Genomic DNA, 16,297 nt, shown 5'->3' with positions numbered 1-16,297 from the left:
CAAAATATTATCTAGTAATATATTATTCTAGCTTTCTTTCAAAAATATTAATAACAAATTTTAACCCATTTAGGACTCATGAAAATCCCTGAATATATCTATACTGTTCTCTTCTTTCTGTGAGAGCAAATTCTACATACATCATTACATTTAAATACATGTTTCAAGGTCGTATTTTGCCTCAGCTCCTCTGTCTACCAGGGGAACACTCAGCTAACATACATATTCAATAAGTATAGTCTCATCTCTATGACAAAACTGCAGAACTGTCCTCTTACATCAGCCTTTTGTCCTCCATGGAAGCTGATGCCATCAGAGATGGAGGACTGGAAATCTGCTATGGTGTAATACTCTGCTTCCACAGCAGGGGGCTCTGGTGGTTTGGGCAACTGGAAACCCTGAGAGAAGAAGGGAATTGAAGTGATACTGTGTCAGATTAAATAACACATAAATAATCTTCAGGCATTTAAATATTTGATTTATATTTTTTATGATATTTTACATATATTAAAGTAACTATAATATTTAAAACAATTACAACAACAATTGGCAGCAATGACACAGCCAGAACACGAAAACAGGCTAGATATGTGTTTTTCATGATTGCTCTACAACTGTTAGCAGTAACCATAAAGCAATTTAGTATGTTATTCTCTTTATGGTTTCTTCTTATCTTGTGTGGTTACTGTTAGTTTGTAATATTTAGTAGCTAGCTTCCCTCTGTTGCATGTCTGTGTTGTTGAGGACAACATATTACATTGTGTTAATAAGAGTTTATGAAGTTCTTACCAGGTTAGTTTCTCTTCTTGGGGGCGGTTTTTGCCTCAAGTTCGGAGATCCTAACAAAAAAAGAACAACATGTTAAAGTTGTCTAAATGGGCTGCAATTAAAGTGTATAAACAGGTACTTTCCAGGTGATTCTTTGTTTGTGAGTACAATGAAAATTCACAAGCATTGTTAATTGTTAACCTGTTAGATCTTCACACAGGTTACCAGGACAAATTACATGTTATTTCAACACCACCAGTTATGTTGCTTACCGATAGCTTCAAAGCCTACACAGAAGAGAAACAAGTCTTAAATATTACGTAAAAACACTCCCTTTCCATTTTTGCAGCACCACCACTGTAGTAAAAGGTTAAATTACTTCTGAACGTACAAGAAGCACTCACCGATTTCCACTCTGTGTGGAGCCACTCTTGCAACCGCTGGGGACCCTTGCTCTCCTCGCCCTTTACTTTCATTCAGAGTGGAGCTTGCTGCTATTCCCAAACAAGGGCTGTTGGTGTCACGGCCCGCGCTCAGCCTCCTGCCCGTCTCAGCGTTAATTTCAGAGTTGTAGGGCATTGGTAGGCTTATCTCGCTCTTGGAAATGTGACGCTCTGGCGTGCTGCTCCCTTCTCCATCCGTCTGGATGTCTTTCTCACTCACTGACTTCTTCTGCAGCAGGTTGCTGATCTCCATGATGTTGCCAATGATCTCCACGGGGCCTGTAAGGTTTTTTTTGCGTGGTGAGAAGTCATCTTTGATTTTCTTCAAATAGGAGGCTGGGGCCCATCCTTCCTTTCCTAAGTATCTGAAGACAAAAATAGGAATGTGTGACATACTCCTGCTTAAAATTGGCAGAGGAGGTTCAAAGCTAATTATGTTGTTTGATTCACGCTAAACACTTGGATCTTTCAGCTTCTGCTCTGTTATTTCAATCAGTCTATTTTCAGCTTGTCTTTGTCCTCCAAATGCAAGCAATAAAATTGTTACTTGCATTCATTAGTAAAAGTATTTTTTACAACAATGTTAAAAGTCTTTTATAAAATAAATCCCACAAAAAGTTACGGACATTCAAATTTCAGGAGAAATTTACAGAGAATGTAAAAGGTTCATGCTACACAGATATCATAAAATGAATGAAGGGGAAGCAAATAGAAAAATGCAATGGTCATTTCTTTATTCTAAATATTAAGATTGAAAGAAAGGGTAGCAGTAGTGAGTAAACCCACATAAAAATGTTTCAATGTGTCATCTTGGTCTGGTCTCAAACACGATAATGAAGATGGCTGTTCAGACACAAGCTGTGAATGAACCAGAATATTTAGTAGTCCAATCATGGTTTAGCAACTTTTTTTGTGTGTGTCCAATAAATACTTTAACTCTGAACAATTTTGCAAGTGCTTTTTGAGTTAAAGTTTATTCTTAATGCAAAGAGCCCAATAACCCAAACTTTTTTTGTGAGCAGTGTATTAGCAGCAAATCAAAATATTGCATAACTGTAATCCTAGATTCAAATACTAAAGGACAGAGTTTAAGTACGTGTATAGTATATTTGCTTTTTTTTTTTTTTTTTTTTTTTTTTTAAAGTTCAGCAGTTCATATATATGGCATTCAATCAACTAAATGAGCTCCAGCAAACACAGGAAAAAATAATTTCCATACTGGTGGTTATTTGGGCTGCATAATATAGGCAAAGAAACACATCTTCCTTCATTTTAGCATTTGTTGTGAAGCTAAATTACTCTTATCAAGCTAAACTTCAAGTTTGAGTCCATTTCTGCTCAGTGACAGTTCCCACTTTTGTTTAATAACTCCGACTCACCACAAGGAGTCCCCATAACCAAAGAAGCCCCGTGCATTTGAACGTCACTAGAAGCATGACTCATATGTACATCTGCAGGATTATTTACAGATGGACGGCATATTGGATGAGCATTGTGGTGAGCACCAAGAATTGAGTGAGGTGTTTGAAGCATCTTTACACAGACTGTATGTTTGCTGGTATGGAAATTCTGCGAGACACCACAAGGTGGCATGTCATTGTAATCAGCTGTGTAGTCTCCCTTTTTACATCCCACCAGGGACACAAGGAAACAAACAACAGTCAGGAAATACACACTAGCTAAGAAAACAACAAACACATGTTTTAAACACACAGACACACATGCAGGATATCCATCTGATCTGTGCAGAGTGCCAAATGTTAAAGTTTTCTTCTCAACATCAGCTGCAGGAAACCACAGCCTGGATCCCAACAATGAGGCTCCCAGCTCTCTGAGGAGCTGCGTTCAAGCAAGTTAGAAATCAAATTCCTTTGGATAGATCAAACTTTTATTATTTAGTGAGTTTGGTGTGGCTCACCTGATGTACCACCAGCCCTCCAGGTTCTTTTGGATTACCTCCACGGTGACCCCCTTCTCAAAGCTCACCTCGTCTTTTCCCTGACTGGTGTATGGCTGTGTCGTCACATATTTCTCCTCTGCAGGTGAGGGAGAGAAAAATAAAACAACAAGGAAAAATCAGAGAGAGAAAAGAGAGAGAAAATATCAAGCATTTTATTGTCTTCTCTGTTTTGTCCCAGGCAAAAAGCTCCCTCTGGTGGCTGATTATTTCTCGTGCACACTGCAGCTCACTCAAACCATCTGAGCCCTCATCCAGAATTCTTCTCTCTTCCCTCTTCAAGTAGTGGACTTTCCTCAAGGAGATAAGATATTTGGACCAAAATCTCTCTTCTCAGATCCCTATCTGACCGCCAACCTCTCTTTCTCTCACGCTCCGCTAGCCTTCCAAGACCCTGTAGGCGAGGAAATCCGTTTAGAGACCTAATGGGGAGCAGGGGGAGGTTCTGCGATTTATGGACGGAGTCAAATGGAGGGAACAGAGGACCAAGTCATCTCACAGTGGATCAGATGGTCTTGAGACAACAGTAAATGTGCATTTCCTCAGTAAAATGTGACAAGAAATGGATCAAAATGTGTCTGAGAACTAATGAGGGGAAAAACATAACTTTAGATGGCTGGAAGACATAAGACTTTTAAAGAAAATGTGAGGGGATGGGGCCATTTCTTCATTTAATGTAGGTGAGGTATTTCTACAAAGTAGGGCTTCAGGTTCTTAAAAGTGAGGAAGCTGAGAGCAGAGTGGAACATCTGGCTCGGAATGTGGGCTTGCAATGCATGTGTGCACGCAAGTGTGAGGAGATGGGGTTGAGTGCTTGCAGATGGATACAGAACAACAAATGGGACGGTTTAATGGAGAATGTGGGATGCATATCTACAAGTCTGTTGATCCACAAGAAAATCTCATGGAAAATAACTTCACATCGCGTTTTTACTTTTAGGTGCTCAAGGGATGGAATGAAGCTCAAAGCTCAGATTTATCACATCTATTAATTGCATCTGTGTTTGTGTTTATGAGCTGCACACGTTCCTCCACCACCTCCTGGTGCTAGCGTCACTCTGCAGGGGCACAACATCGAGCAAAGTGGGCGGTTAGCCGGATTCTGTAAATTAAATTAGGATAGTTCCTGTCAGTGGAAGCAGAGCAGAGGGATGGAGGTTCATGTTGGACCTCGGAGCACCAGACTCCACCATTAATAAAGTTACTTTTCTGTCAGTAAACACCTCCAGAGAGGTCGAAACACCCCAACCTGGCTTTGAGTCACAGTATAGATGACTCAACAAGAGGAGATGTGATGTAATTTAATTAGACTGAGCATCTTAAACTCCAACTGAGGTGGAGAGTGCCTCACTGCTTTCTTCCATTAGCAAATTACAGATTCCAGGATGTAAATCTTCTGCGATCAGCCTTTGTTTTTTTTACTTCGCCTCGGGCTGCATATTGAGCATCTGCACAGAGCTTTAAAACCATCCCTCATCCAGCTCTGTCCATCAGGTCAGTGACGTTCTGTCAGGCAGGGACAAAGGCTTTCAAACTGCAAAGATGGGTATGCGAAGGTAGCTTTTTTTTCTTTGTATGTTGTTAACTTACTGGAACCGATTTTATTTGGAAATGGAGACCACCTGGTTGTATCAGCAGTTCAACACAAACCACTGCACGGAGGTGTCAGGCAGCACGCAGCAGTTAAACAGCATGTGCACATGTAGTAATTTAGTCAAAATGAAGAGTAGCGGTGCATTAAAAAGTTGGAAAAGCTACAATAACTATGTTGGACACGACTCCTGTAGCTTTCACAGGTTTTAATGGTGGAAAACAGCTACTGGTCTGTAATAATTTACGATAGCAGTGTCTAAAGTTGTCATCTTATCTAATCCAAGGCTGACTATTCCTGGATTTGTTACAACATATTTTCCTTACAAAAACAGACCAAATACACCATCACACTACACAGTTATCCAGTCACAGGAAAGAATACATGTTGTGTTTTGTCTTATCAGGCAGCTTATTTATTGACAATTTGCGTTTTAACTAAAAACATGTAGTAGAACTGAAATACTCAAAATTCTGGATTTGATTTCTGTGATAATTGTTTAAATTTTGGTTGCAATTATGCATCCAAATTAATCATCCCAGTTCAAGAAGAACATAGTGTTACCTGGTAGGGAATCGGGTGGGAGGAAATTTGGCCGTGCATTGTATTCTACATTCAAGGGGCAAACATAATACTTAGTATGCGCTGCATACTGTGCACTCGCTAGCATGTGCAGCATATAAAACTGTCTTTGTATCAATTGGTGGAAAGCAGAAAGTGCATAGCTTGGTAAGAACACATAAGCAACACTGAGCATTTGCAGGAAGCTTCTCAAAAGGTTCTCCACCAGACTGGAAGCAGAAAGCTCTCGGGTGTAGTACCAGTGGTACAATACCCAAAATATAGTACGGCCCTATACTTTCCGTGATCAGGGAATCACAGACAGAATCGCAAAATTGGCCGATTAGAACGGAATATATTTTTTCACACGAAATAACTCGGAAGTTGACTTAATTTGACTTTAATGCTGTTATTGTGTGGAGGAGGAACGTTTAGAGAAAACTGCATGGAGGGTCACAGATCTGAGTGGCACAACAAGCCCCTTCCACTGACTGAGCCCGTCTCTTTTAAAAACAATGTAAGCAGAAGCGGCTGCCCGCGGCTCCGTCTTCGTTGGCGAAAAGACTGCGGAACTCAACTTTAAGCCCTCAGTACAGAGCCGAGCAGTTCTTTTTTTATGTCTCAGGTGAAGAGATGTCTTTCCAATTCTGTCAACACTCTGTTGACTGGAAATGTAAAAATACATGCAATGATCACATCGTCTCCAAAAGCCACTTGAAAAACAAAGAAAAGCACAGCGCTAGCAAGACCAGGTCTGTACAGACGGGCATTACTGCTTCGACATTCAAGTCATCTGACTCGAGAAGAGTTTAATTGAAGATTTTGTGGCTATGTGGGCTGAGGCCAACATCCTCTTGTAAGACATGACAAAACAGTGTCCATTTCTACTGAAGCACTGCAAACAGGGAGGAGCACTGCCTGAAAATGTTAGAGCCTTCGGCAGATTCACCTCCCCCGAGTGTTTCAGCAACATATCTCATCTGTGCTACAAAAGATCTGTGGCAGAAAGTACCCCGTTGTTGTGGATGAGACCACTGATGCAACTCAACACTAAGAGATTGGCAATCATGTATTGCAGTGGTGATATCTCTGATAGGTGGAACACGTAAAGAGAGAGCAGCTTACAAGGACTAACTAGTTCACCAGCCTAAGTAACTTGTGAAAGTTACTTTTGCAGAAGTTCAAAATGTTTGGCTGTTATGACAACTCAACTAAAGTTGAATTACTTGGTGCTTATTTTTGATGCACTTTAATGTGCTAGATGTTGCATTATTAAGGAAATGTGTTTTTTGTCACCTCAACAGCAAAACCTGGTGCAAGTTTTAATGCACTTTAATATGCTGGATTGTTCAGTATTAAATAAATGTGTTTATCAATTTAATTCTTTAACTTGGTGCTTGTTTTTTTATGTACTTTAATGTACTTCTTTGTACGTTACTGTATTGAGAACATGTCTGTCACATCAATAAATTTAAAGGTAATTTCTATTTATTTGTGTACATTTTAGTTCTTTAAATTGAAAAAAAACAAAACAATGTTTTTGGTAGTAAAATAGGAGTGAAAAGTTAAAAAAAAAAAAAAAAAAAAAAAAAAAAAAGGGATTTCCAAAGAATATAATGAAAAAAATGGAATTCTGTGGGAAAAAAAAAAAAAGGATTCTGTAGGGGCATATATATATATATATATATATATATATATATATATATATATATATATATATATATATATATATATATATATATATATATATATATATATATATATATATATATATATATATATATAAATTTTTTTTTTTGTCAAAAAAGACAAAAGAATGTCCAGTTGCCTTTGATTCAAGCTCTTAGGATTATTCAGATTCAGATCATCATGAGCTGGATGACTGAGACTCTCCAGTAACATAGTTTTTTACATAAAAAGTCCAAAGACTGAAGAAATATTTTTAGAGGCGCTTCCAAAAGGTTTTAATCAAATAAGCACTAACGGCTTGGGAAGTTTGCCTGTCAGTTACTTAATAGGTAAAAGCGTTTCCTATTCCAAACATTATGAAGAAAGTCATACAGCGTCACTCTATGAAAAGCAAAACCATGAGTTTCACCAAAGCAACAGCAGAGAGTAAAGTTAAACAGCACCATGACCCAATAAAAGCTAAAAACGAGGTGGAATTCAGGAACAAGGCCTCCAAAAAGGTTTTTCATTCTCTGGTGGCGACAGCTAGCCGGCTGACTCATCCAGAGGCTCAACAGAGGCCGAGGTTCTGTGTGATTAAAACCAGTCTGCTGATTGGGCTGCTGTCCCACTTTCACACTTTCCATCAGCTCATTCGGGCCAAGTCTTGCTGTTCTGGGAGACATGTCGGCTTAGGTAACACTCCTATAGACCTAACTGACGCTGAAGAGTTACTGAACATGCTCCATGCGCTCCAATTCCAGTTGGTGAATGAATCTTTTTTGATTTCTCTGACCACTGCAAGTTCGTCTGGTTGAATGCTTTAATCAGGTTTGTGGGGGAGGTGAAGGAGTCCCATTCTCCTCCTTCACACCTGCTCCGTCCACCAGTCTGACCTGGTTATATTATGATAGTATCAGTGTTTTTGAAGTTTTATTCTTCTCACACCAGCTTCCATACACAGAGGATCTTTCTGAAACCCTGACTTACCCTGGACCCAATTACATGCCTAACAAACAAACAGTCTGAGAAAAAACTTGTCTGTGTCCTGCCCCAGAGAGAAGTGATGCTTGTTTTTCTCAAATATACTGATGTCTCAGCATTAAAGTCAGCATTACACAACAAAGTTACAGGTAGCTTATATTATGCCAAAAAACTCAAATTCATTAACAGCATCTTAAAAGGGAACTTTCTCTAAGTAATAACTCTGGTGCAGAATCATTTACTTTCCCAGAGCACAGCGGCCATCAGATTTGCTGCTTTTATGCTGCAGGGGCCAAATAACCTTAATGCAGTCCAATTATTTTGCTTCTCAGTGAGAGCTGACGAGCATTCTATGTTTGATGGAGAGAGATTCGCGATTTTTACAGTCAGAACTGACTCATGCCCACCCAATATGTGGCTCCTGGCAGGATCCTGGTGCCGAGGACGTAAAAGGAGTTGTTTACCAAGTGGCTGCAAAATATGTGAAACGGTAGCAGAGACGAGGGGCCAGCAGCAACGGTACTGAGCATGAGTTTGTTTACTGTTTGTGAGGGGTGTAAAGTTTTAACATACTTTGCATGATTGCATCTTTGAATCTTGCTACTTATAAATGAACGTTTTTTTCCAACATCATCTTTCTGCAACACATGCAAAAAAGATGATGTTGTGTTTATGTAGTTTCAGTAAGAAACATATGAGCGTGAGCTCTGCAAACATTCACCTCTGGCAAACCTTTACAGTCAGAATATTCCATAACATGCTGGTTTGCACACTTTGCAGAATAGCAAATGCATTTTAAAGCAGAAAAAGCATAAAAAAAAAAAAACATAAATCATATTAGGACTTGTTTACAATGTTTATGTAATGGGTTAAATGTGGAAAAGTGTTTGTTTTTAGTCTGTAAAAGTGTCAATTGTGCATGAAAAACTCCAAATCAGAAAAAAGCTGGAACAAAAACAAACAAAAAAAAATACAATGAAATAATAGAAATTTGTGCATGACGGTTGGGTGTTAAAGCCATGTGCTGTATCTGTATGTGCGTGCGTGTGTGTGTGTGTGTGTGTGTGTGTGTGTGTGTGTGTGTGTGTGTGTTCACCTCTGCTTTGCTGGCGATTAACTATACCACCGAGGGTCCATCGGCGGTCCAGCCTCTTCAGATGAGCCTTTCGCCTCTTAGTAACTGATGATGATCAGAAGCAACCAAAAGAGAAAACAAAGAATAAGAAGTTAGTAAGAAGCTTGGATTAGATGATGGAATAGAGGAAAGGTGGGCGTTAGTCACAAATAAAGTGAAAATGATGGTTACTGGTTGACTGTATTATTTTCTAGGGTTTTTACTTAGCTGTTCCCGAGATCTATACAGCATACGTCTAACTTTACATCAGTCCGAACTGCATCCGACAGGTATGAAAGTCATGGCAGGCAGATTGATGCCTGGTAAAATCTGTGCACTCATTCCTGGATAAGCTGGACACGGTGCTGCATCACAACTGTGCTCGTTTGTACCATCCAACAATTTTTCAATTTAATCGACATAGTTTGTCTGAGCAGAAAGAGTCGAGCGTGAATTAACACATCTGTCACAACTCAGTGTGAGTTTTGCATTATTGCGGGTAAACAAGTTAACGCATCATGCTGACGAAGCGTCTCCTGGCCCGCCTGGGACCTGAGAATGGCCCAAACTCACTGCTCCTTGACAGAGGATTGTGTTCTTAATAAACAAATTCTTTGTTTATTAGTAGACTGTCACAACAAAAGTTTGCAATGCTTTGCTTATATCTATGAAAAACAGCAAGGATAACACAGGTTGATAGGCAGGAAATGGTATTTTTGCAACAACAAGGTGATTCCCAAAGTGCTATTGGTGGAAAGCTTGGTGTATCTCGGCAGGATGTGCAGTGTGTCATTAAAACATCTGAGGAAACTGGACAAGTGAAGGACAGAAGTGTCATGGTCTGTGTTGTTTTTTTTTCTGTCTTGGTTCATGTCTTGTTACATTTCCATTTCAAGTGTTTCTTTGTTTATCTTTTGGCTTCCTGTTTAGGCTGTCTTTAGGTTTTTTGAGTCCTCTGTGCTATCTTGTTCTCATGACCACACCAGCTCCTTGTTTTGTCATTGTACCCTTAGTATGTTGTCTGCCCAGTATCTTTGCTTTATCATTGTTGTGTTTTTTGTTCTTGTTTGTCCACCCACAGGTCACAATGCATGTTGTAGTCAGCCTTAGCCGTTCAAAGTCCTGGTTTACCATTTGGTAGAGGTAAATGTGCAGAAACTGTGATGAATTTCTTTTTTAAATTGTGGAAACAAGCCTGCCTGTGCCATCTCTTCCAATTGGTTTGGCTATGTGAGACCCAAACTAAGTGTTTGTTAAAACACTGCTGATCCAAATTTTGAACGTTTTATTATTGTAATGTTATTATTAAACTTTTCCTAACTATTTGCTGAAAACATTTATTCTGGTTATTTTTGTCCAAAACCAACAGAAAAATCGAGAGAAACATTTTTCTCTGACCCTTTTCTTACCGTGAATATTAAAGGGTTTAAAGGGTTAAGCTTTTGGCTGAGTTTAATTTTCACTGGTTTCTTCTTTAAGTTATTATTTTAACTTTAGCTTTTTATTTATTTATTATTATTTATTATAAACTGAATTTATTATATTTATTTTTTTATTAAATTTTATTAAAGTATTTGTGAGTACATCTACTGTTGGCCAAAGCCATGCCAGAAATGGTCTCCATGGGAGGCTGGCTGTAAAGAAGCCTTCTTAAAGGAGGGGAAACAGGAAGAAAAGGCTGAGCTATGCTACATGACAAGAACTAGACTGGAAATCAGGGGCAACAGGTCTGATGGAGGAATGAATCCCCCACAGATCCTAAACCTCAATATTACCGATGAGTGTTGGATCATCTGGACAGAAAATGGAAAAATGTCAGAAACATCTAAATGAACTTTGGAAAGTCGTTCATGAAGCCTGGAGAACTATTCCTGGAGACTACAGAGAGAAAGCTTGTCAAAGATTATTCAGGCTGTGCTGGTTCAGTATTTCCTGTTTTCCTGTGAATATCTGAGGAAACGAGGCGCTGCATACGTCTGACACAACAGATCATACTAATACAAACTCCTGTCTGGTGGGATCGTACCTGCTAGGGACTGCTCACATCAGTATCTGACATGTGATGAACTCTTCACCTCTTTCAGTTCTAATCAGATCAAAGCCTTTATGATGAAGCAGCAGTCAGATGGTGATCAGTCTCGGTCTTCTCTGGGGGCACAGGGAGAGCCGGGACAGTAATGAGGAGACGGGCAGATGGAGACAACACTTGTCTTCTATCCGTCTTTTGAGTGAGGGTAATCTAATTCCTCTGTTGCTCTGCCTCTCATCTTCTTCACTTTCTTATCTCTTCATTATTCCTCACGCTCAACATCCGTCCTCTCTTTTTTTCTGTGCCTCTGCTACTTGTCATTTCCTCTCTTTTTTTTTTTATTCCTCCATCTCACTATCCCTCCTATCGAGCACCCCCCTGCTCCTGTTGATCTCCTAATTGGAATATCAGCTAAAGCCCAAACGGAAATGTTTTTTCTAGGTAATATCGGAAGAGGAAATGTCCTCTCCATGAGGCCAAGCTTTCAGTGTAATGAGGTTGCAGACCATATGGAGATAATGAGATGTAGGAGACGATGGGGAAAGCTAAGATCAGCAATAAGAGGTTATGATACATGAAAAGACAGATGCTGGCTTGCAGGTAAATATACTGACAGTGCTTTCAGATTATATTCTGGTTTTATTGTATTAAAATCCAAACTGAAAATGTGATAATGAACTGTTTTTTTATTTCAAAGTCCAAAGTTCTCTCTGCCCTGTGAACACTATGTTGACTGTGTGTCCAAGACTGTGCTGAACTCATTTGATCACCATAATAAATAATTCCAGAATGAAAAATTTGGTTACCAAGTGTGCATAAAGAAAATGATGCCATGTGTTGGAGAATGTTTTTGTTTCCACCTGTATCCATAGATACCAGGCAGCTGTATGGGTACCTTATGGTTGGCTGACAATTTTCTGCATCTATGAGCCCTGGCTGCTGTTTAACGTGAGCTGAGTCGACTATTTAACTAATCAGGAATCAAATTAGTAAAAAGACAAAGTTACTTTGTTCATAAATTTTCTTCCAGATGATTTTATTGAAAACACTGAACAGAAACTACGTCAGCAGGATGTGAGTCCAGCGTTGGTTGCCATGGTGAGCAGCCGGATGAAACTCTGACAATCAGATGACTAAACCACAGATCTCGTTTGCATTTTTCTGTCCTTGCACCCTCAATAGTCACCGGCTTGACACTATCTGTTCTGTGATTAGCCGTAAAACCACATGCCAGAGTCAGCCTTCATCTTTTTAGCTTCCTGAAAACTGATATTTCTTCTGCTTAATTACAACCATTAATTTAGAGAGCACAAAAAACTTCAATAAATAAATGAACAGCTTTTAAGCAGGCTAGACTTCCCCCAACATGTTGAAATTGAACTGCCACCACATTTTTAAGCAGAAGAAACTCAATACAAAGATGTTAAAACCATTTTAGTCTGAACTACTTTGTAGTTCTCAGGAAAAATAGCAGCAGGGCATGTGGGAAAGCTTGAGGCAAATTTGCACACAGCATGTCAAATACAAAAACAAAACAACACAAAAAGCAAAAATCTTCACGTTAATAGAACCAAAAAGAACAGAAGTAAAAAAAATCCTCATAGCATGATCTCCTATCTTGGAGGATTCTCCAATTGTCTGCATATGGGTGAAGACAGAGGAGGCTTCTGTTGGAGTTCAGAGTGAGGAAACAGCTGGCTTTACTGTTGGCAACGCTACGATAAACACAACTCTTGGACTTCCCATAAGAGCGGGTGAGACTGGGTTTGTGAAAGAATTTATTCGACGACTGTATTTTTTTTTTATATAGAAGAGATTAATAAGACCAGAATATCTTTTCCATAGTTCCATCCTGATGCTTACTTGCGTATCATTGTCGCTCTCTGTATTTGGGGATTCATTCTCACAAACACTGATGGACTGTCCCAACAACTTTCCATTAAAACTAGCATGAATCTTTTCAGCTATCTGAGCTACAGCAGCTCAGCTACTAAATGAAAATGTGCATCTTGCCTGCTTAACTGCATCAAAATATCCCCAACACCATTACACCAGCAACAGCCTGATGCATTGAGCCAAGGTAGACCAGGCAACATTTTTTTTATCTTTTATTGTCCCGTTTAGGTGAGTTTGCAAATTGTAGCTTAAGTTTCCTGTTCTTAGCTGACTGGAGAGGCAACTGGTGTGGTCCTCTGCTTCCTTAGTCCATCTGCCTCAAGGTTGGGTGTGTTGTGAATGAGTGTACATTCTGCATTTACTGGTTGGAACCAGTCCTTATTCAACTTCAGGTTGCATTTTTATCTTCTCCAACCAGTATGACCATGCTCCAGTAATCTCTGACATCAACAAGACATTTTGGTCAACTGCTGCTCACTGGTTATTTTCTGTATTTCAGACTATCCTCTCTAAACTCTTGAGATGGTTATGTGTGAAAATCCCAGTAAATCAGCATTTCTGGAATACTCAGACCAAAACCATATCACGTTTAAAGCCACTTAAATCCCTTTTGTCCTCATGCTGATGCTCAGTTTGAGCTTCAGAAACTCATTTTGACCATCAAACATGGCAAAAAATTGCTGCCATATGATTGTTACATACAACACAGTGTTCTTGTCTTATCCGTTTTCTCTCCGTCAGCTGATTGGCCAGCCAGCCTGGCCTATATAATGCCCATGGCAAGCATTCTGGAGGCTATCACCCTTGCCCAACCCATTGCAGCACTACTTTGTTTCTTGGTTTTTTGAGTTGGGAATCTGTGTTGGCCTGTTTTGGTGTTGCTTCTTTGGTTTGATTTGGCTTTTGGCTTTTTGGGGAGCAGCCCAAATCCCACAGCCAACTGCTTGGCTGGTTTCTGGTCTGTTTCGCTCCATTGTTTATTTTGGCTAGGGCTTCATCCTCTTCTTCTTATATTTTAATAAATTAAACTTTGTTGTTCAACTTTGTTGCTTTTGGTGGTGGTCTTATATGAAGCGGTCTCTTTGTGTTAGGCCATGCGTTTTTTCTTTTGTTCTTTTGTTAACAGTGTTAATCAAACAACTGAACAAGTGGAGCCGATAAAAGAGGCTAATGAGTTTACATATGCACTCTGTTTGTGATTAAATTATTTCAGGAATAAACTGAGGAAACAAACTTCATTGTTATGTTTTTAAATGGCATGAAACCAGTAACCCTGACAAAATGTTATCAAAACTAATAGAAACAAAAGCTAAAGCTGCCCCAATGACTTGAAATAGAGCAATTGTTCATTAAGTAGTGGGAGGAATTTCAGTGTATTTTTCTAATCTGTAGTTAATCTTCTAGCACATAAAAACAGGTTGAATACACTTATTGTGGTCATTTTAGAGTTATTTCAGTGTTACAGGAAGCACTCAAGACACACAAGTGTTTATGTGTAAGAAGACAAAGCAACTGCAGCAGAGGGAAAAAAGTGCAGAAAATAACAGTGTCTGTAACATCTGTGCAGGAGCTGTTCATAGTTTTAGCAGAGCGGGTTCTGAGTACATGTTTTTCTGGATATGTGAAGCATTGAGGCTTGCAAGTCTTGCAATAGAAACCAAACAAAATATTTTTAAATCCACTGGCAGCCTACAACTTTATAAACTGTTGCACCATCCTGCTGTCATTATCACACACCACTGCAGATTAACTGGTTGCATGCTCAGAGGAGTTAAGTTTGCACGTCTTAGCAGAAACATGTGTATATATGTGTGTTTGTGTGATATATAAATGTCTGTTGGATTCCTTTGGCCTGAATGCAGAAAGACGGTTATGATGAAATGCTCCATTCCAGCAGTCAGACTAAACATTTGAGAGGAAAGGCTCACAACAAAACAAGACTTCTGCAGGAGTTGCAGCCTCCCAGGGGAGTTAAAAGGAATTTTCTGTGGTGCCAAAATATTGCAACCACTTTGGCTGATGTCTGGTACCATTTCACCGAGGTGCTGAGCCTCTGGTCTCCAAGGCTCTTAATGTGTGACTGGATGTGTATTTGTGTGTGTGTTAAACATTATCTTTTAAAAGCTGTTTTTTGCTCACAGACAGAGATGGGAAAAACCACCCACCAAACACAACACGATTGAGAAATAACAACCTTTTCCATGCCGACATTTTTCATATAACAAGTCACAGTGACATTTATGTCTTTTTGTGTTTTATGATTCTGTTTGTGTGTGTGTACACAAACCTTCTCCAGTCCTGGAAGTACCCAGATCCAAATCATCACGTGTTCCATTCTGTGAGTCCAGGTATGTGGCTGGAACCCAGCCCTGCTCCTCTGCTGTACTGACAAACCACCAACCTAAACAACAGACAGAGAAAAGAAACTATTAGTGGTGTAAAATAATCAGACCAGTAACAAATCATTGTCTCTGCATTCTGATTCAGACACAAGAGAAACTGAAAATAATTGTCTCTGTTCCTTTCTCTGCTGCATTAAAATGCATGGATCCAACACTACTGCAGGTCTAGACATAGATGCATAGTCATTGTAAAGTCATGTATTAGAATGAAAGACATATCATGGTAAGGAAAAGCGTTACCTGTTCAGGAGCTCTTATCATACTAAACCAGACACTGAGCGGCTCTGTGGGTTTGGTCTTGTTTGTTGACCCATAGAAGGCTTGAGGAATCACTCTTCACTATATTTATGAAAAATGCTTCTCCTTCAGCTAGACTAACCAATTCCTATGTCTCTCAAAGTTAAATTACTCAAAAATCCAAGATATATACTTTTTCCTTTTCAAATTTGCATTGAAAGTTTATCATTGGCCAACCATTTCCTCCATCTATGAGCGCTCGTTGCTGTTTAGCATGAGTTAAGTTGGTTATGTAATCAGGAATCAAATCAGTAAAAAGACAAAGCTGTTCATGTTTTTTTTTTTTTTTTTTTATTGCTTTACAAATGGTTTTATCCATAACTCTGAATAGAAATGGTTTCAGAGAAGGCTGCCAGTCCAGCATCAGTTACCATGGTGATTGGCAGGTTGCAATGGAGCCAACGTCATCACTCGAACATTGAGTGTGCTAAGCCACAAATCTCACTTACACTTTCTATCCTTGCATCCTGTGGAGCCACTAAACAGTATATTTTATCTTATCTTATCTTATCTATCTGGTGACATCCTTCAGAGTTCTCAGCAGACTGGCTGGCTAGCTTACAGCACAGCCATCACCAAGTTCCACA

At 39.3% G+C, this 16,297-nt stretch overlaps 1 protein-coding gene across 2 annotated transcripts in view; it reads right to left on the bottom strand.

Moving 5' to 3' along the window:
- Positions 1 to 16,297, bottom strand: part of sh3pxd2aa (SH3 and PX domains 2Aa) — a 126,076-nt gene that overhangs the window by 5,951 nt on the left and 103,828 nt on the right. Inside the window, exons 9-15 of one of the 2 annotated variants that reach the window (XM_079264776.1) lie at positions 15,299 to 15,412; positions 9,069 to 9,152; positions 3,130 to 3,247; positions 1,173 to 1,576; positions 1,041 to 1,055; positions 790 to 839; positions 279 to 398 (exon numbers count right to left, since the gene is read on the bottom strand). In XM_079264776.1, the coding sequence (XP_079120902.1) occupies positions 279 to 398; positions 790 to 839; positions 1,041 to 1,055; positions 1,173 to 1,576; positions 3,130 to 3,247; positions 9,069 to 9,152; positions 15,299 to 15,412 (905 nt within the window). The remainder of the gene's footprint in view (positions 1 to 278; positions 399 to 789; positions 840 to 1,040; positions 1,056 to 1,172; positions 1,577 to 3,129; positions 3,248 to 9,068; positions 9,153 to 15,298; positions 15,413 to 16,297) is intronic. The other variant, XM_079264777.1, reaches the window with a different exon arrangement.

This window comes from Telmatherina bonti (assembly GCF_933228915.1).
Source record: "Telmatherina bonti genome assembly, chromosome: 3".
Lineage (NCBI taxonomy): Eukaryota > Metazoa > Chordata > Actinopteri > Atheriniformes > Telmatherinidae > Telmatherina > Telmatherina bonti.
This window is presented reverse-complemented; position numbering and strand designations above follow the sequence as displayed.